Source organism: Pongo abelii, chromosome 8 (genome assembly GCF_028885655.2).
Source record: "Pongo abelii isolate AG06213 chromosome 8, NHGRI_mPonAbe1-v2.0_pri, whole genome shotgun sequence".
Lineage (NCBI taxonomy): Eukaryota > Metazoa > Chordata > Mammalia > Primates > Hominidae > Pongo > Pongo abelii.
The window spans coordinates 59,936,172-59,960,769 of NC_071993.2; the positions used below are offsets into that span (position 1 = coordinate 59,936,172).

The following is a 24,598-nucleotide window of genomic DNA, read 5'->3' on the forward strand; positions in this document are numbered from 1 at the left end:
ACTATGTACCATGTGCTTTAAAGTATGTCACCCAAATGAGTCCATTTTTGTGGATGTGGAACAAACTCAGAGATAAAAGATTTGCTCGAACTTGTTTAAACATTTGTTAAAAAATACTATTCAGTGACACTTGTGAAAGCATTGTAAAGACTTTATTCAGGACCATCGCTATAGGTGTAGGGACAGCTGCAGTGGAATGTTGCGATGGGTGAGAGAGATGGACAAGTGGGAAATGATAGCTCAGGAGCAGGGTGTGGTTTGCTGGATGGAAAATTACTAAGATGAAACATCAAGAATAAAGGGGATTCTGGCTAAACCTATCGAACAAGATTCTTGCTGAAGACAGGCCAGGGTGATCAGAAATCACCTGGGGGATGGTGCAGGCTGAGGAACCTGATCAGATATCGAGGGCTGATGGTTCTTGCTAAACTAACTTAATAGGGTTCTTTGCTAGAACTGGGTGTTACAAGGAAGTTCAGAGATGGGCCTAGAAGAAGGTTCAAGAGCCTGACTCAAGTTTGGTGAAGCAGAGAATCTTTGTCACATTGAATAAATGGTAAATCCTGGATTCATGCCCAGGGATTTCCAACACCCAAAGCTGAGCCCTTTCCAATCTGCCAAGCTGGCTGTGATCTAGAAGGCGAAGGCAGTGCATGTGTTGGACAGCTGCAGAGGGCAGGGCAGCTGAGCTGAGGATGCTGTGCAGGGGACAATGGAGGCCATTGTGAGAGCTGCCAGGTGGACGGAGGGAAGAGCAGGTGTGTGATGTTGGGGCCAAGGAGCAGCTTAAGAGGGGAGCAGCAAGTTACCTCAACCGAGAACAGAGGGAAGACTTAAGGATTATATCTCTGGCCTTCACCCAGGGCTTTCCCAGCCCTCGTTACCTTAGAAACATTGCCCGCATTTGCCAAATGTCATTTATTGTGCCTCTGCCTGAGGTGTGGGGTGCTTCTCTGAACCCTCCTGCCCCACACCCCATAGTTTGCAGTGTGCTTCCACCTATGATCACAGCATGAGGGGTAATCACCACTACTTTTCAGATGAACAATCCCAGGTCAGAGAAATCCAGGGACTGCCCTGACTTATCAGTCAGACAAAGACAAAACCCAGGCCCAGACCTCTTATCAAAATGCTGTGGTGTGCGGGGCTTTGGAGGCCTCCATTTGGCTAGACATTCAATGGCTGTTCTATAGGCAGAGAAAAGGGACTGATTCCATGGGGCCATCAAAGACTCTTCTGGCCAATGTGCATGACACTGTGTTTCCTTTAAGAAAGAGAGAGATGTGGAATCATGTCATCATTTGAGGTAGAAACAGCTAAGCGTCAGGCTTCTTCTGTACCACGAGCAGGCAAAGGAAAACGTGTTGGAAATCCTGCAGGAATCAATAACCCACCCACGCGGCCTCGCCAGGAGACCCCCAGGCTCTGCGGAGAGGCACTACCATCAGTGCTGGCAGCTCAGGATGCACTGATCATTGAGAGGGCACTGCCACCTTGTGGTGTCTACTGAGCACTGAGCCACCGTCACATTCTGCCCAGTGCGAGTATTTATGCATGTCGGATCTCTGCTTTTCCCTTCTTCTCTCTTCATTTACCTTAGATGATGGGACATATAATAGTGATATTTACATACACAGGGAACACAAGAAGGGAGACAGTTGTTGTGGGAAGCAGAGTGAGCTTGTATTTGAGAGAATTGGACCAGGAGTATCTCTGACAGGGAGAATAGCAGAAATTCTATTAATTATGTGGCGAAAAGAAAGATATGAATAAATTAGGCCAACTTCTTTGCCAATGAATTTATTTATCTATATAGAAAATTTGCAGGATCCCTTTTCCCTTTAACAGGGAATATAGATACTGTATAGTTCAGGCAGTATCTAGTTGGTATCTACTTTCTTGCTAGACAATCAAATGCACAGCCCTTTCCCTCCCCAGGAAAATTGTGCCAGTGAAGGTCTCCGGAAGGGGCCAATCCTTTACCTTGGTTACAACTTTCTACTTTATTTGTGATGTCACGTCCATTTGGCAATAGGCAGAGCCATCTTTCCCAGCAAGAGGATGAGGTGGGTGATAATATTCTACTGTACTTACATTTCTTCATGAAAGAACTCAAATACATTCTACAATCAATGGATCTTAGAGTGGGAGGGGATCTTAGAAGGCAAATTTTATAACTTTTAAATGGGATTTTTACAATCCCTGGGTTATGCAGAATTGGCACTGGGTATTCCGGGGCTGGGGGCACCAGCTGGGCTGTTGGTCCCCTCCATTATCATCTGTTTCAATGATGAGCTTTGATGTAACATTGTATTAGTTTGTTAAAGCTGCTGTAACAAAATACATAGACTGGGTGGCTCAAGCAACACAAATTTATTTTGCACATTTCTGGAGGCTGGAAGTCGGAGATCAAGGTGCCGGCAGTGTTGGTGTCTGCTAAGGGCTCTCTCCTTGGGCTGGGCCAACTTTTCACAGTGAACTCACATGGTCTTTCCTGGACATATGCGTGGAGTAGGAGAAGAGGGAGCCCCGGCTCTCCGGTGTCTCTTCTCATAAGGACACAATCCTATGGGATCAGGGCTCCACTCTTACGACCTCATTTAACTGTACTGGGTTTCAACATAGGTATTTCAGGGGACACAAACATTCAGTCCACCACAAACATCTAGTTTGGAGAAAAAAAATTCGACAGTGTTTGAGAATCTTCTGCCTGTGTCAGAGCCCCGGGGGACTGAGATGATGGAGGGGATGGGCCAGAGGGGGTCTTGACTCCCAAGGTTACCCAGCAAGGGGATGGCAAAGCCTGGTCACACTACAGGAGTGCATGTTATGGGGTCTTCCTCTGTGGATGCCAATTTAGGGAAAACTGTTCTTAGAAATAATGGTGGTTTTCTTACATAGGACTATGTGGTTTTAAAAAAATAGAGAGAGAAAGAAAGAAAACAAAAAAATGGGGATTTCCAAGTCAAACAGAAAACTTTAAAAATCCAGAATGGGGCTAAAATCGGCTACACATTGAAATTCAGTGGGTGATAATTCTCTTGAAATACAATCAAACCAAGTACACAATGAAGCATAGAGTGCACGCTTAATTTATCTAGAGCCAGGGATAACTGTTTAGTTTTGTGATAAGGACTTGCGGAGATTCTGAAGGAAATTTCTGGGCTATCTTGATAACCCTACTATTATACCTGATTTCACTTACTTGGACATGGGCTGTACCGTAATTTCTATCTTTGATTTCCTAGCTATTGTTAACACCTGTATTTTACTCACAAATGTAACGAAGAGACAAAGAGAAGTGGACATTTTCTGGCAGTATCTGGAAAGGATCTTGGTATTGCGTCGTCACATCGAGCACGTGTCTGACACATAGCAGCTGTTCAGTAGATATGTATTGGATGGATAGGTGAATATGTCAGAACTAAGTGACACAGACAGGGATTCAGGGGGTCAAATGCGTGCTGGCTTAAAAATGAGGAAGTGATTGCTGAAGGTGGCATTTTCTGGTGCTTGGTGCTTGCTGGTTCTGGACGTCCACCTCCTGGTGGCCTCTTCCAAGTCCAGTCTGTGTGTCTGCGTATCAGTGTGGTCTTTGGTGTAGAGTGTGGCTAGACGCCAGGGCAGGGGAAGTTAGGCTGGTTCCCTGGGCCTCCAGTGAAGATGCCCTGAGCCCTCGAGCTCTGCAGATGAGGCTCTAGCACAGTCTCTGCTATTTTCACCCTTCTTTCTTCCTTCCTGACTTCTCCAGACTCGGTCTTCTCATCTTGCTCTTGTTCCCCTTTCCACAATGTGGCCCCAGTTCTCCAGGGCTGCACGGAACTTGGAGAGAGCACTGTGGTGCTAGTGATGACTAACACGGGTGGGGGGACCCTGTTGGTGTGTCCCCCTAAAATTCATTGTGTCTGCAGGGGGTGGCATTAAGGGGACACAAGTGAATGGAGAAAAAAGACCTAGGGGTGCCCAGGAAAGGGTGAGCAGTTGCTCCAGAGGAGCCTAGCAGGGAGGCAGGAGAGGAAGACTGGTGGGGAATGACGTTCAGCAAACTCAGACTGATGGGGTTTATCTATTCCTCCTCTCCGCTCTGTGGGACGGAGCTTGCTTTCTCCCGCCTCCACGGTCCTGGGTCAGCTGCGCCTTCATCATCAGACTTCCTCAGTCACCTTGCCCACCATCTCCATTTCCCTGCAGGGCCCCGGGTCTCACCAGATATACAGATATACATTCAGGGATGGGGACTCCTACATTAGTGTCACAAACCCGGAGGCCCACAGGCTTTGCAGGGAACATACAACTACAGCCAGGGATAAAACACTTGAAGGAGGTAGAAGTAATATTTTTCTTTACATGTTTTTGTGATTGCAAAAGTGGTACATATTCATTGTAGAAAATCAGCAGAGAGCTTGAGGACAGTGAATCCATCACCCTAGGGGTTGGACAAAGCAAAGTGAGCCTGAGAAGGATTTAGGCCTTTGAGAGCTGTGGTCTAACTTCTACCAGGCCAAGTGCCAGGGATGGGCGGATTTTGATTCCTATCCCAGCTCAGGGACTGTGCCAAGGGCCCACAGGGAGGTGGACTTCAGACAGGATTCAGCCACTTCCTTTGTCCTCTTCCCCCAGAGGCAGTTGAGCTGCTTAAAAGAAGGCAGGGGTGCAGGGGAGGTTGTGGGGCCAGTGGGAAGGAGTGCAGAGGAGAAGCCCTGCATGCAGTGTCACAGGGGACAAAGATCCTAAAAGTGCTTGGGAACATGGACAGGAGGGCCCGAAGGTGATGAGTCTCCCCAAGCCCACTCCATGAGTGGGAATTGGGGGGTGTGGGCCGACATGGGGCTTCTGAAGTGAGTAGCTTCAGGCGAGACTGTGGTCATTCCTCACCAGGTGCTGCTTCAGCCCTTCCCATCTCCTGCCAACCCAGGCCAGGGTGGCCATTCCCAAGCCCTCCTTTGCCTCCTGCAGGAAGCCTTGGGGATGCAGGGCTTAAGCTTAAGCCATCCCTGAAAGCAGCCTGACCAAACCACCTTCCTCCCTGCCTCTCCTCTGAGCACGGATGAGGACACTGACGTGTTTGGCCTTGTCTCCTTCTCTTGGGGACCCGGGATGGCTCTTGTCACAAACCCAGAGGCCCACAGGATCCACAGGGGACACAGGCACTGTGGTTGACAGAAGGGCATGTGTCCTGGGCAAAGGGCTGAGCTGCCCTGAGCTCTACAAACTGTAACCATGTAGGAAGGCAGCCTGGTAAAGCCTCATCTTCTGACATCTGGATTTAAATAAATTGTCCTGATTTTTAAATGTTGGCAACGAACCTCAAAACATTTTAAAGCAATGTGCAGGCCAAGCCCCGTATTACCAGAGGCTGTCTTTGACTGGCATGTACTGGTGGCTGATACTCCATGAGCACTTACCATGCCAGGGAATGTTCTGGTCCTTTCTGTGCAGTCAAGTTGCCACTTCCATCATCTCACCTCCCAACTTGGGAAACGATGCACAGGCAGAGGAAGTGACAGGCAGCAGATCATGATTTAATACGCAGTGTTTGAATGCTGGCAGCCTGGCTTGAGCTCCCATAAGCAAACCCCGGGGCTTTTACCCCTTTCTATGTAAGACTGAGTCCCTGCAGGGCATGGCCAAGACTTAACGAACAGCTCTGTTTTAATGAGTATTTCCTATGTGCTTAGTGAGTACATGTTATCTTCAAGCCTCACAACAACCCTGTGATGTCCATATTAACATCCTTATGTTAAGGGTTAGAAGATTTAGAAGGAGTGATGTCAGGACACCCTTTTCAATAAATGGTGCTGGGAAAATTAAATTGCCATATGCAGAAGAATGAAACTGGACCCATATCTCTTACTATATATAAAAATCAACTCAAGGATAGACACAGTGGCTCATGCCTGTAATCCCAGCACTTTGGGAGGCCGAGGTGGGTGGATCACCCGAGATCAGGAATTTGAGAACAGCCTGTTCAACATGGTGAAACCCTGTCTCTACTAAAAACCCAAAAAATTAGCCAGACATAGTGGCGCATGCCTGTAATCCCAGCTACTCAGGAGGTTGAGGCATGAGAACTGGTTGAACCTGGGAGGCAAAGGTTGCAGTGAGCTATGATGGCGCTACTGTACTTCAGCCTGGGCGACAGAGCAGGACTCCGTCTTAAAAAAAAAAAAAATCAACTCAAGATGGATTAAAGACTTAAGTGTAAGAACTGACACTATAAAAATCTTAGAAGAAAATCTAGGAAAAACTCTTCTGGGCATTGGTCTAAGCAAAGAATTCATGACAGAAACCTCAAAAGCACAAGCAACAAAACCAAAAATAGACAAATGGGACTTAATTAAACTAAAAAAGTTTCTGCACAGCAAAATAAACCATCAACAGAATGAACAACCTGCAGAACAGGAGAAAATATTTGCAAACTATGTATCCAATAGGGGACTATTATCCAGAATATATAAGAAACTCAAACAACACACACAAAAAAATCCAAATAATGCCATTAAAAAGTCGGCAAAAGACATGAATAGACATTTTTTCAAAAAGAATACATACAGGTGGCTAAGAAGCATATGAAAAAATGCTGAATATCAAAAGTCATCAGAGAAATGGAAACTAAAACCACAATGAGATCTTATCCCACACAAGTGAGAATGGCTATCATTAAAAAGTCAAAAAATAACAGATATTGGTAGGGATGCAGAGAAAAGGGAACACCTATACACTGTTGGTGGGACTGTAAATTAGTACAACCCCTGTGGAAAACAGTATGGTGATTTCTCCATACTGTCTTAAAAATAGAGCTACCATTTGATCCAGCAGTCCTACTACTGGTATCTACCCAAAGGAAAAGAAATCAGTATATCAAAAAGAAACCTGCACTTCTATGCTTATCACAGCTCTGTTTACAGTAGCAAAGATATGGAATCAATCTATCAACAGATGATTGGATAAACAAAACGTTATATATATATATATATATATATATATATATATATATGGAATGGAATACTACACTGCCATAAAAAAGAATGAGATCATATCTTTTGCAGCAACATGGATGAAACTGGAGGTCATTATTTTAAGTGAAATAACTCAAAAACAGAAAGTCAAATACCACGTGTTCTCACTTGTAAGTGGGAGCTAAATAATGTGTACACCTGGACATGGAGTGTGGAATAATAGACATTGGAGACTCAAAAGGGTGACAAGGTGGGAGGGGGTGAGGGATGAGAAATAACTTAATGGGTACAATGTATATTATTAGGGTGACGGTTACACTAAAAGCCCAGACTTCACCACTAGGCAGTCTATCCATGTAACAAAACTGCACTGTACCCCCTTACATTTATTATTATTTTTAAAAAGGAGTGACTTTCCTGAGGCCTCTCAGCCTTGAGTGTAGAGGGCTATAACCGACACTCAGGTCCATATGGCTCTTTCTGTGCAGCCTGGTGTCTTTCTGAATCCTTGTGTCCAGTCTAGGGCCAGGCTCCACGGGGCCACTGGGGAAGGTGGGTGAGTATCTGGGCTTGGCCGCTGAGGCTGCTGGGCAGGACTCCTGGAACAGCCTCCTGGCCTGGGGCTCAGTCCAGGGTGGCAGGCTTACTTGGTTCGGTCCTTCTCGCTCTTCTGCGGTGAGAGGCACTGCCAGATTCCCCTGCAGACCATCTCATTGCCCAGGGCATAGTTGATGGCATTGATCGTGGGCACCATTTTGGCAATGAGAGCAGGCACCTGTTGTGGCAGAAAAGTCCAGAAAAGAAGCTTCAAAGCCACTGATCCTCTCTCTGGTCCCACCTGGCGACCCCAGTCACCCTCCACCTACAACTGCCAATCATTTAGTTCTGCAGTCTTGGGGCCTTCCCTGACTAGTTGGTGGAGATGCATGGCTCACGGAGTCCATGGAGCCATACTCTTGTCCAGACCCACCTGCTCCCAGCCTGGGGACTAATCTCAACCCCTAGTCACAGAGTCTTTATCTGCACCATCTGGCTGGCTGTCCCTGTCATCTCACATGAGGTTTGGGCAATGTCAAGCAGCAGCCTGGTATGACTCAAGGACGAGGTGAGGGATTAGGGGGGCAAACTAATGCTCTATGCATTGTGAGTATCCAAAGGAAGAAACAAACAGAGGAAGAGACTGACACAGAGGCCATAAATCCAGAAAGTGAGATGAGGTGAGACAGAGAACAAAGATGGAGAGGGGTCTAGTTTTAGGTACTAGAAGTATCTGTACCATCTGCAGTTTGGGGGAGATGGAAGTCACGTCTGCGATGACTGCGTATAGATACAGGACGGCATAGGGGCCCCAGCCGAGCAGCAGCGTCCTTGCTGGCAGAGTGGTGTTTACCTGCGGAGAAATTGTCACAGGAGATGTCAGCTTGCTCCAGGTGGCCCACAGCCCTATGTGGCCAAGAAGACCAGGTCAGCACTCAGCAGGGCTGGGCAGCATGGACCAGGCTTCAGGAGGGGTCTGAGTCTGCAGGGGAACTTGGGACCAGATGGGCCTCTCTGTTGTTTAAGACTGTGTGACCTTAAGCCTTTTATTTAAACTTGCCTGACCTCAGCTGCTGTGTTTGTAAAATGGCCTGACAATACCTGACGTGGCTGGAGGCCGAGACTGGGTGGATAATGAGCTTCCTCCTGGGTCTGTACTCTTTGTTTGTCAAATACAGAAGGGGTCTCACTATGTTTCCTAGGCTGGTGTCGAACTCCTGGGCTCAAGGGATCCTCCTGCCTCGGCCTCCCAACGTGCTGGGATTACAGGCATGAGCCACTGTGCCTGGCCCCGGTCTGTGCTCTTTAAGAGGAATCCTGGGCTCTGTGACTGCGTGCTTAAGGGGCCCCAGGTTGAGCTGCCCTCAGGCCTCAGTCCTAGAGCCAACTCGTCATCCACAGCTACAGCCACCTGGAGAGACCACCCTGTCTGGGCTCTCAATGTGAAATACAATCAGCGGGGAAGGGGCTTGTCCGGAGCCCGGGAGATGCTGGGGTGACGCCTGGGGCCATGAGGGGGCGCAAGACTCGCGCTTTAATTTCAGCGGGAGCTGCCAGGTTCCAGCCCCGCACAGACACGCGGACGTGCAAATTCTGACGCTAAAGTTCTTGCCTGTTTTCTCCCTGACCTGACTTTCTTTAACAAAGAGGGTGATTAAGCTGGAAGAGAACATATTTTCTTCCATCTTGGATTATTAAAATATGTTGACCAAGAGACTTTTTTTTCCTTTTAATTGTCCCTTATTTGGGGGAAAAAAACCACACAAACAACGGAGCTCAGCACTACGCGGCCCTCCCGGGAGCCCAGGCCTTAAGACGTGGAATCCCCTTGGGAGGCTGCGCGGTCTCGGGAAGCCGCTCAGTTTGGGATGAGGTCCCTGGACCCCTGCGTTGTGACCTTGGCGATGCCCACCAGAAACAATGGTTTAAAGTCAACCCAGAAAAATGAGGAGATCACGGTGGCAGCCTTGTCTCCCGGCTGCCTGAGCTTCCAATAAATGTGAACTTTGCGCCTCCAGACAGGGCTTGGGACCGGCATCGCGGAGGACAGCCTAGAGGCGGCGCCTATGCCAACGGCCAGCTGGGAGCCCCGGGACTGGATTCTGGTCCCAGCAAAGCCCTTTCTTTCCTTCTGACCTCGAGGGAGCATCGGGGCTCTAGCTAAAATAGATTTGCACAGTCCTTTTCCAATTTACAATAAATAAATAACGTGGCAGATGAAGTGACTTAAAAAAAAGTTTCTTTCATGCACTGTGATTGACCACATGGGTGCTGGAGTCCCAGACCTAGGTTTGAATCCAGGTGTGTGGTTTTTGGTGAGTTGCTTAGTTTAACCCCCATCTCAGCCTCAATTTTTTAGTCCGCGACACAGGGAAAAGAAAACCTCCTTCTGGCCGGCGCGATGGCTCAAACCTGTAATCCCAGCACTTTGGGAGGCTGAGGTGGGTGGATCACCTGAGGTCAGGAGTTCAAGACCAGCCTGGCCAACAGATACAAAAGATACAAAAATCAGCCAGGCGTGGTGGCAGGTGCCTATAATCCCAGCTACTAGGGACGCTGAGGCAGGAGAATCGCTTGAACCCGGGAGTCGGAGGTTGCAGTGAGTCGCGATTGCCATTGCAATCTTTTTTTTTTGTCTCAAAAAAAAAAGAAAGAAAGAAAAAAAAAGGCTGGGCATGGCGGCTCACGCCTATAATCCCAACAATTTAGGAGGCGGAGTCGGGCGGATCACCTGACATCAGGAGTTCGAAACCAGCCTGACCAACATGGAGAAACCCCGTCTCTACCAAAAATACAAAATTAGCTTGGTGTGGTGGTGCATGCCTATAATCCCAGGTACTCGGGAAGCTGAGTCAGGAGAATCGCTTGAACCCGGGAGGCGGAGGTTGCGGTGAGCCGAGATCGAGCCATTGCGCTCCAGCCTGGGCAACAAGAGTGAAACTCTGTCTCAAAAAAAAAAAGAAAAAAAAAAGAAAACCTCTTTCCTCATAGAGTGGTTGCAAAGATGAGATAATATTAAGATCTGAATTTGTTCTAATCTTTGTTGCTTGTTACGACTCCTTTGCTAGAGGTCATCCAGGTGACCAAGTTAAAATAAAACAGTGGCAAGGGAATAGTAATGCAGAAACTAAAAAATGGCCAGGACGGCTTATTTTGAAGTATTGTATTTCTTGGACAAATGTGCCTATAGGTTTGATTTTTATCTTTTGGGCACCACCCTGTGACTGTGATTAAATTAAACATCTCAAAGCAGTTTAAAAGTAGCATTTAAAAAGCCTGTAACTTTGTGCCAAACCTCAGATCCTTGGCAAGAGTTAAGTGGAACAGCACGGATGTGTCCAGTAGGGAGCCCTGGTCCCCAGAGTTACGAGGTCTGGGTGAGTCTGAGCAGTCCTGATCCTTGCTCCCCAGGCCTTGGCGATCTGAGCAAAGGGAGGGTGGTTTCCAGTTCTAACATCCTATGCTGTGCACAAGCTGGATTTTCTCTTGATCATTGAAAACACAGAAAACCCCTGGTTGCTGTCTGTCACATTGTTCATATTCCCTGGTGTCCCTGAGAGGAACCAAGAAATTTCTGCTGCTCTTGAGGCAGGAGAATAGCAGAGGGAATTGGAGGTTAAAGGGCGGAATGAGTAGAAGCAGAAGCAAGGTGAAGAGGCGGTGAGCAAGAAGCAAGATAAGAAACAGAAGTTGAGCAACCAAAACACAAATAAGATTAAAAAGTGAGTAAGAAGCTCCCATGGCCAACTAGATCTGGACCAAACCTGTCAGGGGCAGCTCCTCAGAGATGGGCATGTGCATTAGAGAGAAAAATTATCCTTAAAATGACCCCGTATGATAATAAGCTTATTAAAGCTGATGCATATGAACTGCATATCATGCATGTACTTAAGATTATGGGATGGAGGTGACAGGCAAGCACACAAGGGCCAAAGTAACTAAGCAACCCACCTATCAATCAAAAGGCAGATGCTGGCTAGAGATTAGGCAGCCTTGGGAAGAGAAGAAAAATAAACATATAAAGAACCCACAATACACCAAATTGGTGCTGATCTCACTTCGCAGAGATCGGTCCACCCTCCCCTCTCTGAGAGTGTAATACTGTGCTGAATAAGCTTTTGCTGCAAAAGCAATGACTATTTGCTTTGCTATTTGTTTGTGTCACATCCAATTCTTCGTTCGGGACACCAAGAGCCTGGAGCTGCGCTGCACCATCAGATAACACTCCGGGAGGGGGTCCTTACCTGGAGATGGCCACTCTTCCCCAGTTTCTGCTCCATGAGACTGTAGGACGTGATCGTGATGAAGAGGGGCATGGCGAAGTTGAAGAAGGACATGGTGAAGAGGAAGCTGGTGAAGTTTCTACATGGAGAGTGGGTGGAGGATTGGGGTTAGCTCTCAGGGATGGCCAGCTGCCCTCAAGGACCCACCAGCTCTGCTCTAGATGATCGGATGTGGGGAAATGCCCCATTCAGACAATCACTCAGTGTGGTTGCTCCCGGGTCCCAAGTGAACTCCCTTTAGGAGCCAGGGAGCTACGAGGAGGAAGAGGCCTCTTTCTTGTTCAAGTGCTCAGCCCTGCTTTCCTGTTTGTCCCCCAAGCATGAAGAATGGGAAATTTTAGTTTGGGAAACATGTTCACCCAATGGTGGGGATGTCAGTGGACCAAGAGGAAGGTACATTCAAGGAGCATTCTAGGCCCAAAGGTTTTAAAAGGAGACTAGATAACAAGAAGATTGGATACTGTGTCACCGAAGAAATGGCTGAAGAGACCACAGAAGAACCTGGGTTCCCAGGTAGTGGTCATGGGGAGGTGAAGGGAATAGTGGGAGTCCCAGGGAGACAGATTCCCATTTTCTGAAGGGAAGACTATGTCACCTTGGAGCTGTCCACCAGGGAAGGGCAGCTGGAAGGACTGGACCCTGGCTGGGGAGTGCCATGGAGGGACACTTGGACCGGGCCTGGCGTTCTCAAGAATGTATCACCTGGAAAGCCTGTCATCCAGGGCAGATGCCTCATGATTAAACACCATGGGTAAAGCAGATGAATGCAACTTGGCTCTGGTGGAAGCAAGAGGGGCTGGAGCCCATGTGACCATGCCTCAAGGCAGTTCCTAAAGGATCCCCCTAAGCCCTTGTCTCCCTAGAGCCTCCTGATGGGGCAGTACCAGAACACGAGCCCCATGAGGGTGGGGACCCTTATGCATTCAGTCCTATTTCTCCCGGGATTGCCTCATAGCGTACGCTCAGGGCATTCCTTCCCAATGCAAGGACCTTAATGTTCTTTGAATCTGTTGTACAAGGGCATGGCTCCCTCTAGAAACTGATGAGGTCAGAGCCATGATGGCCAACTGTGCTGAAGATGGCAAAGAGGTGGTGCGGCTTGGTGACTGTTATCACTGGCACAAGCCAATGGCTCCCTGTATGATGTCTCTTTTTGGGTTCAACTCTGGGTCCCAATTTTCACAGCATTCCCATCACCTGGCCAGTTTTCGGAGCAGGCTTTTTCCAGTCCCACTGTCCACCTGCAGGTGGGTATCATGACTAAGGAGATGAGATTGTCTGGCAAACGTTGACATTTCCCCATTTGGATTTTCAGCTGGGGCACCCTTGTCATAGCAGTTCAAAGCCAAGATTCCCATGGGTAGGAGCCTCGAAGCTGCTCCTCTCGCCTCACCTGTCCCCCTTGGAGTAGTCCAAGGTGCAGCATGTCCCAAGTGGCTCATAGTCATAGTGGCCCCAACCCAGGAGGGGCAGGGCTGCCCAGAATGCAGAAGACAGCCACACGAAGAGCACCAGAGAGATGGCTGAGTTCCAGGCCAGCTGGCTGCCTGCACAGGACAGAGGAAGAAGAGGAGGTTGTAAGGAGGAGATGGCCTGATAGAGTGAGAAAGAATGGACTTCCCGATCTGAAGAGTGTCCCTTCGACTGATCCACCCGCCTCAGTCTCCCAAAGTGCTGGGATTACAGGATTGAGCCACTACATCCTGCCAGAAGGAGGTTTTCTTATCCCTGTGTCACAGTCTAAAAAATTGAGGCTGAGAGAGGGGTTAACTAAGCAACTCACCAAAATGAGAACCCCAGCTCTGATGCTTAATAACTTAGGGCCTCAGGAAAGTGAAGAGCTTCTCTGAGCCCCAGTATTCTCGCCCACAATGGGAATGATAATCCTTGCCTCAGAGGTTTGTTATGAAGAATGAAATAGACAATGGATGGTGAAGATCTCCAAATAGACACACTATACCATCTTCTTCAGAGGACAGAGACAAGGAGGGAGTGGCAAAGAGACAGATATGTTTTCAGAGACAAAGTTCAGGAAGAAGCATAGGCAGGGGTTCAGGTGAGGGTCATAGGGGATGGAGGCAGAAGTCTGGACTTACCACCATCCTCAGCACTTGCCCAGAATCAGGCCACTGCCCCTGTTTCCAGGACACCCTCTGAGAATGCTTGACTCGGGGGTTGGGGCTCAATCTCAGTGCCAATGGCAGAGGTTGGGTACCAGCAGCATCTTTTGATGTGAACCAGCCATGCTGATTTGACCTCCTCTAGTCCCTTCCCTGAAGCCCCCCTCTCTGCTGCAGTGTCATTGGGTCCTTCCCATCCAGTGGTTCCTCCTGGATCTGGCTTCAGGATGCACTTCCCAGGTGCCCTCCTCTGTCTACTGTTTATTTGTCATACTCCTTTGTATATAAGATACCAGGGCAGAGGGCAATTCTCCAGATGGGTTTTGATTGGGAGAGAAGAGCATGTCTACAACCTCCCTCATCTGACACTTTGCTTCTACTGATACGGCTCCAGATGGAATTTGCTTGGATGTGACCTTCTGATATGAACTGAATCTTTGTGTCCCCTCAAATTTATATGTTGAAGCCCTAATCCCCAATGTGATGACATTTGGAGGTGGGGCCTTTGGGAGATAACTAGGCCGTAAGGTTGGAGCCCCCATAATGTGATTACTGCCCTTATAAGAAGGGACACAATTAGCTGGACGTGCTGCATGTGCCAGTAGTCCCAGCTACTCAGGAGGCTGAGGTAGAGAATTGCTTGAACCCAGAAGGCAGAGGCTGCAGTGTACTGAGATGGTGCCACTACATTCTAGCCTGGGCAACAGAGTGAGACTCTGTTTCAAAAAAATGAAAGAAGGAACACAAGAGTGACAATCTCTCTCTTTTTATGTGAGGACATGGCAAGAAGGTGAACATCTATAAACCAAGAAGCAAGCCCTCACTGAACCTGACCATGCTGACACCTTGCATTTGGACTTCCCAGCCTGAATAACTGAGAAATAAATTTCCATTTTTCAAGCCACCCAGTCAATGTCATTCTATTATAGGAGCCTGGGCAGACTAAGACACCTCCCATCCCAACTGTGGGCATGATAATTATGTGCATGGATAGGAAGACTCAATATAGTTAAGATGTCAGTTCTTCCTATCTTTTTTTTAAAAAAATTTTGAGACAGAGTCTTGCTGTGTCACTCAGGCTGGAGTGCAGTGGCGTGATCTCGGCTCACTGCAACTTCTGCCTCCCAGGTTCAAGCGATTCTCCTTCCTCAGCCTCTCAAGTAGCTGGGATTACAAGCTCATGCCACCATGCCCAGCTAATTTTTGTATTTTTAGTAGAGATGGGGTTTCACCATGTTGGCCAGGCTGGTCTTGAACTCCTGACCGCAAGTGATCTGCCCACCTCAGCCTCCCAAAGTGTTGGGATTACAGGCATGAGCCACCGTGCCTGGCCTTTTCTTTTCTTCCTCTTCTTCTTCTTTTTTTTTTTATTCAGGCGGAGTCTCATTCTGTTGCCCAGGCTGGAGTGCAGTGGTGCCATCTCGGCTCACTGCAACCTTTGCCTTCCAGGTTCAAGCAATTCTCTGTGAGCACAATAATTAATACCTACCTGGACCCTTGTGCTGCCTCAGACTTTCAGCTTTAGAAACGGCCAAGGTGGCATGCCTACAACCACCCAGGGATGGAGTAGATGAATTCAGACCTCCTCATTCCCCTTTGCCTGCCTTCACACTGCTCTGCCATGCTCTCAGTATAGAAGAGGCTTTGATCTAAGGCCTCTGGCACAGGGATTAACTGTCCTATATTGAGGCAGAGAAGCCTGTTGCTGTCTGAGAAGGTGGTGTGTGTGTGTGTGTGTGTGTGTGTGTGTGTGTGTGTATGTAAGATGGTCCAAGGGAGCATTAGGGGCGGGGGCTGGGATATAAGTAGTGGGAGAAGCGCTCCGAGGCCAGGTGGACAGGAGGGCTAACCTATCGCCACTCAAAATGATGAGACCGATGGCAGCATTTTGGCCTGGAGAGAGGCATATGACAGGAGAGACCCATGAGGGGCAGTGACTTTGCAGGGAAGGGGGCTGTACATGTGACTATGGCAAGGGAAGTTCTGTGGATTCCAAAGAGGTCATGCCATGGTTTGAGGCTGTGCTGGCCATAGACCTCACAGCAGCCTCTGTGCTGGGCAAATTCATAGCTCAGGACTTGGAGGTACCAGGTAATGCCCAGTGCTGGCTCTGCCCTTAGTAGCGAGGCAAGCTGCTTAACTTCTCTGTGCCTCCGCTTCCGAGGCTGTGAACTGAAGGTTTGCTAGGAGGGTTAGCTGAGCCACAGCTCCCCGAAACATGTTTATGTACCCCGGTGGTAAACAGGGTTCTAGATGGTCTCTGGTGAACAGGTTTTTATTTTAATTGTATTAAAATTGTAAGAACATTAAACCTGTGATTTCCCAGATGTTGTTTAGAATGAGCTTGTAGCACGTGTTTACATTTTAAAAAATGAGTCACTTTTAAGAAAAAAAAGTCAAGGAAAAATGGAGCAGTTCGTACACTGATATGGTCAATTATGAAGATGGTATTTGACAGTGCAGCTTGGGAAATCTAGAGCTGGACAGTTTTCATGAAGCCTCATGGAAGTGTGGGGTGCCAGGGCACATGCCCAGCTACACACACATACACACAGCCTCTCTGCGCCTCAGTAGTGCCTGTCTGCAAGGGCATTTTCTGTATCCCTGATCTCATTTGATTTTCAGAATAAAACTGAGATTGGTTATTAAAATCATCTCAGCCGGGTGCGGTGGCTCACGCCTGTAATCCCAGCACTTTGGGAGGAAGAGGTGGGTAGATCACGAGGTCAGGAGTTCGAGACCAGCGTGGCCAATATGGTGAAACCCCATCTCTACTAAAAATACAAAAATTAGCCAGGCGTGGTGGCACGTGCCTGTAGTCCCAGCTACTCAGGAGGCTGAGGCAAAAGAATCGCTTGAAACCAGGAGGCCGAGGTTGCAGTGAGCCGAGATCGTACCACTGCACTCCAGCCTGGGCAATAGAGCGATTACGTCTCAAAAAGAAAAAAAATCATTTCGCAGAGGAGGAGACTCAGGTTCAGAGAGGATCTCTGACTTGCCCAAGGTTGCAGCAATGGCAAGAGAGGCCCAACAGCTCTCCTGCACACTCTCCCACCCTCCCTCCTTTCCTGAAATGAGTGCCTATGCATGCACACTCATACCTACCCACACTTCCCTGTACTGGGAAACATGGAGCAGTAGCTAGTTCTGACTGCCCCTCCCTGCCTCTTATCCTCTCCACACTCCATCGGTGTCCCTCCACTCGAGGAGCCCAGATACATACGGGTGCAGTAGTGGTGATAGCGCCCCCACGCGATGGCTGCACTGCTGCAGATGCTGGCCAACGCTGTCACAAAGCCCTGGAAACCGTGAGCCTGGCAGCCGTCCGAGCCGTAGGGCCAGCGCCTGTGGGAGACACTGGGCACCAGTGACCTCTCTCCTCCGACCCTTTCCACCTCCCACACCTGCCAAGTGCAGGTTGGAGTGTGTGTTCCTGAATGCTGCCCTGCTTCTCCGAAGAGGGGCTTAATATCGGTGTCTTTCCTATGAAGCGTTAGAGCTCAAGTAACTGGGCTGAAGGGGTGGAGCCCAATGCACACTCTCCAGGCTGGGTGACTTTGACAGCACCACAGTTGGGCCATAGGCTCTCTCTGCGTGATCAGATCCCTCTGTCACAGGAGAGCTCATGCCTGTATTTGATAGGTGGGGAAACTGACATTCAAAGAGGCAAAGATACTGAAGCCAAGGTCACACAGAAGATGAAGGCAAAGTCAGAGGGGAGATCCCAGGCCTCCCCAGCCTAAAAGGGCAAGCAAAGGTGGAAACTTCAATTCTCTGTGGGAGGAAGAATCCTCACTGATGCAGACTCCCCAGGCTGGTCAGCACTGAGCATGCACATCCAGGGGGGCTCCAGCCTCCGTCTGCAGTGTCCAAAACCAGAATGCGAATGTCCAGTCTGCTTCAGAAAACAATTTTATAAACACCTTCTGAAGCTGTGATGGAAGACCCTGGTTTGTGTATAAGGAGGTATTAGACACTAGCCAAAACCCTGTTTGCGTTCACAAACACTTATGTAGAGTCCTAGGTATCAAGCATTATTTTAAGTTATTTACACATAATAGAAGTAAATACTTCCAACCACCTATATGAGTTAGGAAATAATATCCGATTTATGGAAGAAGCCCAGAACTAGAAATGCTGAAGCCAGAATGCAAACCCAGGTTGCTTGGTTCCAGAACCCACACCATTGATCTCTACAGCCTACCATCTCTTTCATCAGGTTTCAGCAATCCCTGTCTTCCAGAAATCAGCTGTCGTTCTTCAGAATCAATCTGGAATTCAGCCCATTTTAGCCTGCCCACCCTCTGCCCTTGGCCAATTTTCTGTAAGTAGTAAAAATGCCCTTGGCCTGACTGCCCAGGGCCCAGAGGTCAGGCCCCAGGCAGGACTCCAGAGCCTGTGGACTGGGGAGGGGGCTGGTACCGGAGAAGGCTGGATGTGGCTGCAACGAGGGCATTCAGGCTGATCCCACTGTCCGCAAGAGCCAAGCTCAGCACCAGCAGGTGGCAGGGAGTCCGCAGCTCCGGGGTCTTGCAGAAAGAGAAGATGGTCAGGGTATTGAGGCTGAGACCGGAGAGAGCTGAAAGGAAGGGTGGGGGCTGGCATTGGGGCTGCTGAGGCCCAGCTGGGGTCAGAACAGGGTGCGTGGGGTGGATGGAGCATCAGCAACCTCCCGGACAGACAAGGAACACAGTCAATATAGGGTAGCATGCTTCATGGTATAACAATCATAGTCACTGACACCTGCCAGGCACTTAGCACACACCAGACACCAGGATAAGCACTTTATATGAGTCATCTCATTCAATCTTTACTTGGATACTCTCTTCTCCATTTATAGCTGGAAACTGAGGCTCAGAGACACTAGCTAACTTGCCGTAAGTACACAGCTAGTAAGCGGTGGAGCTGGAACTTGAATTCAGGCCTTTTGGATTTCAAAATGCCTTCTCCAAGGACTGTAGAGCAAAGTCAGAGAGGCTCCAAGGAGAAGAGTCAATGTTAGAACTGGGAGCTGCCCAGGACACCAGGCATGGAAGTGAACATGAACGGGGCGTACTCTGGCAGCAGAGAGACCCGACCTTGAATTCTGGCTTGGTTGCCTCACTTGCTGCTCCTTAAACTCTCTGAACCTCAGCTTCCCCTGTCTAAAGTGAGGAACAGGAAAAAATCCTGCCTTCAAAACTATGAGAAGCACTTACCTGCGGGACAGTGCATGGAAGAGCATTCCAGGAGGGAATAGCATGTGCAAAGACATGCTATGGTACAATGAGATACCACCTTACTCCTACAAGAATGACCATCATTAAAAAGTCAAAAAACAATAGATCAATGACATGGATGTGGTAAAAAGGGAATGCTTATACACTGCTGGTGGAAATGTAAATTAATACAACCTCTGTGGAAAACAGTATAGAGATTCCTTAAATAACTAAAAGTAGATCTGCCATTTAATCCAGCCAAAAACACACATGCACATCTATGTTTATTGTGGCACAATTCACAATTGCAAAGATACGAAATCAATGTAAGTGCCCACTGACCAATGAATGGACAAAGAAAATGTGGTATATATACATCATGGAATAATACTCAGCCATAAAAAGGAATGAAATAATGTCTTATTACAGCAAGTTGGATGGAGCTGGAGGCCATTATTCTAAGTGAAGTAACTCAGGAATGGAAAACCAAATAGTGTTTGTTCTCAGTTACAAGTGGGAGCTAAACTGTTAGTAAGCAAAGGCATTCAGAGGATATAATGGACTCTGGAGAGTCAGAAGGGGAAGGGTGGGAGAGGGGGTGGGATTAAAAAAGCCTACATATTAGGTACAATGTACACTACTCGGGTGACGGGTGCACTAAAATCCCAGAATTTGAGACGATGTAATTCATCTATGTAAACAAAAATCACTTGTACCCCCAAAGCTACTGAAATTTTAAAAATATTTTAAAAATAAAATAAAAACCAAAGCATTGTATATATAATGACATTTGTAATCATCAAACATGAAATAAAAATGTAAATTTAAACCCCTTCCAAAAAATAAAGTGGTAAAATTTTATGGCATGTTTGAGGACCTGGAAGGATGCTAGATTGTAGGGTTCTCAGGAAAGGGAGACACGGGCTGGGGCCACCAGACAGTCATGTCCAGAGCCTTCAGGACCAATCTAATGACTGTCACTTCCTCTCCATTGTCAGTTCTCATTAGGTGAGAAAACGTGCTGATGATTTTTCTGGGTCTGCTTTGAACCAAAGCTGCATTCTCCATCAACTTAGCTTAGGCTGGCCCAGATTCAGGATTGACACTGTCTCTAGCTCTGGCCTCAGCAAGCATCTTAGGGATTCTAGGTTGAGGTAGGTACCTCACGGACCCAGGTTGCCTCCAGAGGGGAAGTGCTTAGGCTCATAGGAGTAGACCCAGTGAAAACAGTGGTGGGGCTGGAGAGGATGGGAGTGAATGAACTTATATACCCTAGAGTCTATTTAGGCTAGCACTTTATACCCATAATCCCACTCAATCTTTACAATCACCCATTTGGAATGTCAAGGCATTGAGGGCAGAGAGCTGAAGGGACTTGGTTCCAGCCACACAAGAGCAGGTGGCAGAGCTGTCTGTCCGCAGAGCCTTTTGGGGGACTGATCTTATGTGGGATTCTTAGCAGGATTTCCAAGGAGTGGATTAAATTTTCTCCCAGCTGGGGGGACATGAAAAGTCCTAAAGCCTGGCTCTTGATCATCTCCTGAGCAGATGTCCCCTCTCAAAGTCCCTCCCTCCCTGACCCTTGCCTGGCTTCCTCTCTGCTCCCAGCGAGCAGTGTGCTGCACCTCACAGGTTCAACTGTCAGAACACCCCCCGAGTCCAGGCACAGAGGGGAAGGCAGCCAAGGGGACCCGACACCCAGCTGGGTTTGGGGACCTCTCCTCTCCTTGCCAGCTCCATACTGGTGGCCTGGGTCCTCAGAACCCACTGGGCCCCCGCTGCACCCCAGGTTCTGCCTGGCTCACCTTCCACCAGCAGCACCATCCCCACAGCCAGCACCTCGAGCTCCCCGAAGCCGGTGGGCAGGGCACTGGTCTCTGCCATCCTCACTCTCCCTCACTGCCAGTGGCCCAGCTGTCTCTGGCTTCCCACAGCCAGGCCCTCCCTTTTAAAGGGCCATCCCATGTGCATGGAGGCACATGCAGGTTATTATGCTGGACCTTGGGCTGTTTCTGGATGCCTCCCCGCTGCAAATGGTCCTCTTGGCCCAAGCAGAAGGAACCCATTCACGAGTTGGACAATGCAGCCTTTGTGAAGCCAGAATGGAGCCCTGTCTCATTCATTTCAGCCCCATTGCACAGGATTAAGGTCGGGGAATCCAAATGGTGTGTGGCTGAGAGCCTAATTGGAAAAGAGTTGCATAACCAAGGGAGGGGAGCAGGAGGAGGGATTTGAGCTGCAGCTGTTCCCGACAAGCCCGGTGCCTGTGTGTGTGTGTCCTCAGGCTCACATGAGTATACTCCAAAGCGCTGGGGAAAGGATGAGGCTTGGGAAGTCGCCTGCTGTCAGAGGAAGAACCCCAACTGGGACCAGAAAATGGGGTTCTGGTTCTGAATCTGCCACTAACTAATTATATGCCTTGGAGTGGGACCACTGGACTCTTCCGTTTACTTTTCTGCAATGTCAGTGTCTTTTGTCTGTGGCCTTTGTATAAGTCCTGGTTAGATATCGTGAATATAAACCTCGGGCCTCATTTCCTGTCTCCCATAGAGCACTTGAGCATAAAAAATGTCCTAGGACACTGTCTTAGAACAGAGGGGCTGCCATCTTGTCAGTCTCCGACCCCGAACCCGCCCAGCCTTGCCGGCCCCACTAAGAGCTTTGGCTGCTACAAACGACTTGTTGGTACACTGGCTCTTTATGCACTGTTATGCTCTGGCTCATGATAAAATTTACACCAGGAAACACTGATCTTAGGACAACTTAATTCATTTTCAGATAAAGAAACCAAGCTCCAGAGCACTATCAGCAACATAGCTAATATTGAGTGAGGTCAGGCACTGTGCTAGGGGATCTTCTGATGAGTCCTACAAACAACTCCATGAATTAGATACCATAATCCTTTCCATTTCAGATGAGAAACTGTGCCTAAAAGCAATTAAGAATCTGCCTGAGGCCATGCAGTAATTTATGTATGGAGCTGGAACAAAAGCTGATCTCCTATTCCTCAGGCTCAGGCACTTTTCAATGGCATCTTCTGACTCACCTGGTAGAGCAACCCACTCTGTTCCAGGAACGCCCACTTCCCAGGCCTTTCCTCTCAGGAGTCCTCACTTACATCCAAGCCTAATCCCTCTGCAGGGCTGAGCTTATGTTTGCGCCCTCCAGAACATGCCCTGGTCTTTCTCAATTTCTTTTTTTTTTGTTTGTTTTTGGGATGGAGTCTCGCTCTGTCGCCCAGGCTGGAGTGCAATGGTGCAATCTTGGCTCACCGCAACCTCCGCCTCCCCGGTTCAAGCCATTCTCCTGCCTCAGCCTCCCAAGTAGCTGGGATTACAGGCATGTGCCACCATGCTCAGCTAATTTTGTATTTTTATTAGAGACAGAGTTTCTCCATGTTGTTCAGACTGGTCTTTAACTCTCGACCTCAGGTGATCCGCCGGCCTTGGCCTCCCAAAGTGCTGGGATAACAGGCATGAGCCACCACGCCTGGCCTTCTTTCTCAATTTCTACCTTATGGTGTTGGTTAATACATATGTCAGTCCTTTTTTCATGCCTTCAAGATCACAGAAGCCTTCATGAGAGAAGATAAAGCAGGGCAAGGCCAAGATTAAAGGGTAAAGTTCATTTGGGCAAAAGACACAAGGAGGAAGAAGCAGAGATGTGGTGGGAACAGGCAAGCTGGCGGCTGGGTTTGGGGAGAAGGAGGTATAGCTGGGAAGCACTGAGAAAATCCTACCGGCTGCATTGAAGGAAGGAAAGAATGAGAAGCCAGTATTGTTGAAACAGACCTGGCACTGAGCTAGGCATTTTATGTGTGCACTGGGGCCCCAGATATCTTTGCAGGTCATACCCCACTGGTCTAGGCCTGCCTGGAGTCACAGGCATGAAGGACTGGGGAACCTTCTAGAAAAACCAAACAACATAGGTAGGGCATGCTGGACCAGAGAACAGCGCCTCAGGGTCAAATGTGAAGAATGAATGAACGAGTCGACTGAGTGTCTACTACTGGGAATCATCCCTGGTCAGTCCCCACTGGCATCTTGAGTAGATATGGTGGGGCGAGATAGGGTTAGGAGAGAATAAGTAAAAATTGAAATTAGTCTGGGTGCAGTGGCTCAGGCCTGTAATCCCAGCACTTTGGGAGACTGAGGCAGGAGGATCTTTTGAGGCCAGGAGTCTGAGACCATCCTGGGCAACATGGCAAGACCCTGACTCTGCAAAAAAATAATTTTTTAAAAATAGCCAAACATGGTGGTGGTTGACTGCAGTTCCAGCTACTTGCGAGGCTGAGGCAGGAGGATGGCTTGAGCTCAGGAGTTCGGGGCTACAGTGAGCTATGATTACACCATTGCACTCCAGTCTGAGTGACAGAGCAACCCTGTCACTATAAAGCAAAACAAAGCTTTATGGATGGAGAATTTCCAAAGGCCCTTATTAGAGGTTGGGGTTCTGTCTCCAAAACAACCTGAAAGTGCCTTCTCTAAGAACTCTCTGAGCTACCTCTCTGGGGCCCTCCTTGGAGTACAGTCCGTTGAGGAGAGGGGTGCCCTTGTCCCTTATGTGGAGACATCTCCACCTTTGGCATTTGTAGTAATGCCCAGAAGGGCTCAGCTGAAATAGCAGTGTGTTGAGTCCATACCCATGGGGCACTCAAAGCAGGCAGCTGTTTGCCTGGCAGCCTGGGACAGTTTATGGGCTCATGAGAGACACCTCTGATGTCTCCCCAAAATATCTGAATCTGTCCAGTTCTTCTGTAAGCAGGGTCTTATAAGTACCAGTGAAATTGGGCACTTACAACTTGTGAGAGAGCTTCTGTTCCCACAGGATGCCAAGGCCTTGGAATTTTGAGCTTAATTTTCACAAACACCCTGCATGGAGTAACTTTATTTCTCTTTGTCAGATAAGGACACAGAGGCCAAGAGATAATGTGACTCACACAAGGTCACAGCCCATTAATGGAGCAGATGGGATTTGACCCCAGGGAGCCTGGGTCCAGAGCTTAGCCTCCTTCCAATGCCTTTAGCACCATCAGGAAGAGTTGCTTCATTTCACTGCTTTTTTGCTATGAGACAGTGTCACAGGAAAGAATTTCCAGAGGCCCTTACTGAGGCAGGGGTTCTTTCTCCATCTTCCCTGGCACTCCAGTGGGGTCTGTGTTGTCCGTGGCCTTGTTGGGATGGGATGCTTTGCAGATGACAGTCCCATGGCTGCTTGCCTCTGGAAAGCTGCCTACTTGTCTTGCTTTGCTGTGCCCTGGCCTCTCTGGGACTGTGGCTATTGCTATGGAAGGGGGTCCCCCGCCCCCACCCTCAGGACTGAGTGATTCAGAAAGCAATAAGCCGCTGAGTGCTGCTGCTGGGACTCCCCTCCTTAATCCCCAGCCTGTCAGTGTTTATCCGATGGCCTCAGGAGGGGGTGTAAGGGACTGGAGCAAGTGGGCAGCTGCTGGGCTTGCTGGGCTTGCTGGGCTGGTGGGACGGAGTGGTCCAGGGACAGGC

At 48.6% G+C, this 24,598-nt stretch overlaps 2 protein-coding genes across 2 annotated transcripts in view; one reads left to right on the forward strand and one right to left on the reverse strand.

Moving 5' to 3' along the window:
• Positions 1–2,033: 2,033 nt before the first annotated feature.
• Positions 2,034–24,598, forward strand: part of LRIT1 (leucine rich repeat, Ig-like and transmembrane domains 1) — a 32,542-nt gene continuing 9,977 nt past the window's right edge. The window contains exons 1-2 of the mRNA XM_054522342.2: positions 2,034–2,066; positions 18,119–18,223. The gene's annotated coding sequence lies outside the window, so the exon portion shown is untranslated. The remainder of the gene's footprint in view (positions 2,067–18,118; positions 18,224–24,598) is intronic.
• RGR (retinal G protein coupled receptor) lies at positions 7,055–21,092 on the reverse strand. The gene is made up of 7 exons (XM_002820742.5): positions 20,903–21,092; positions 18,322–18,478; positions 17,123–17,244; positions 13,173–13,326; positions 11,741–11,858; positions 8,236–8,349; positions 7,055–7,734 (listed from the first exon to the last, which is right to left on the reverse strand). The coding sequence occupies exons 1-7, from the start codon at positions 20,979–20,981 to the stop codon at positions 7,603–7,605; spliced, it is 876 nt and encodes a 291-aa protein (XP_002820788.1). The 5' UTR covers positions 20,982–21,092; the 3' UTR covers positions 7,055–7,602.

Coding starts and splice junctions, on each gene's coding strand:
- RGR (XM_002820742.5), bottom strand. CDS start 20,981: ATGGCAGAGACCAGTGCCCTGCCCACCGGCTTCGGGGAGCTCGAGGTG. Junction 17,245..18,321: donor GCCACATCCAGCCTTCTCCG/GTACCAGCCCCC, acceptor TGTCTCCCACAG/GCGCTGGCCCTACGGCTCGG. Junction 11,859..13,172: donor GACTACTCCAAGGGGGACAG/GTGAGGCGAGAG, acceptor CTCTCCATGTAG/AAACTTCACCAGCTTCCTCT.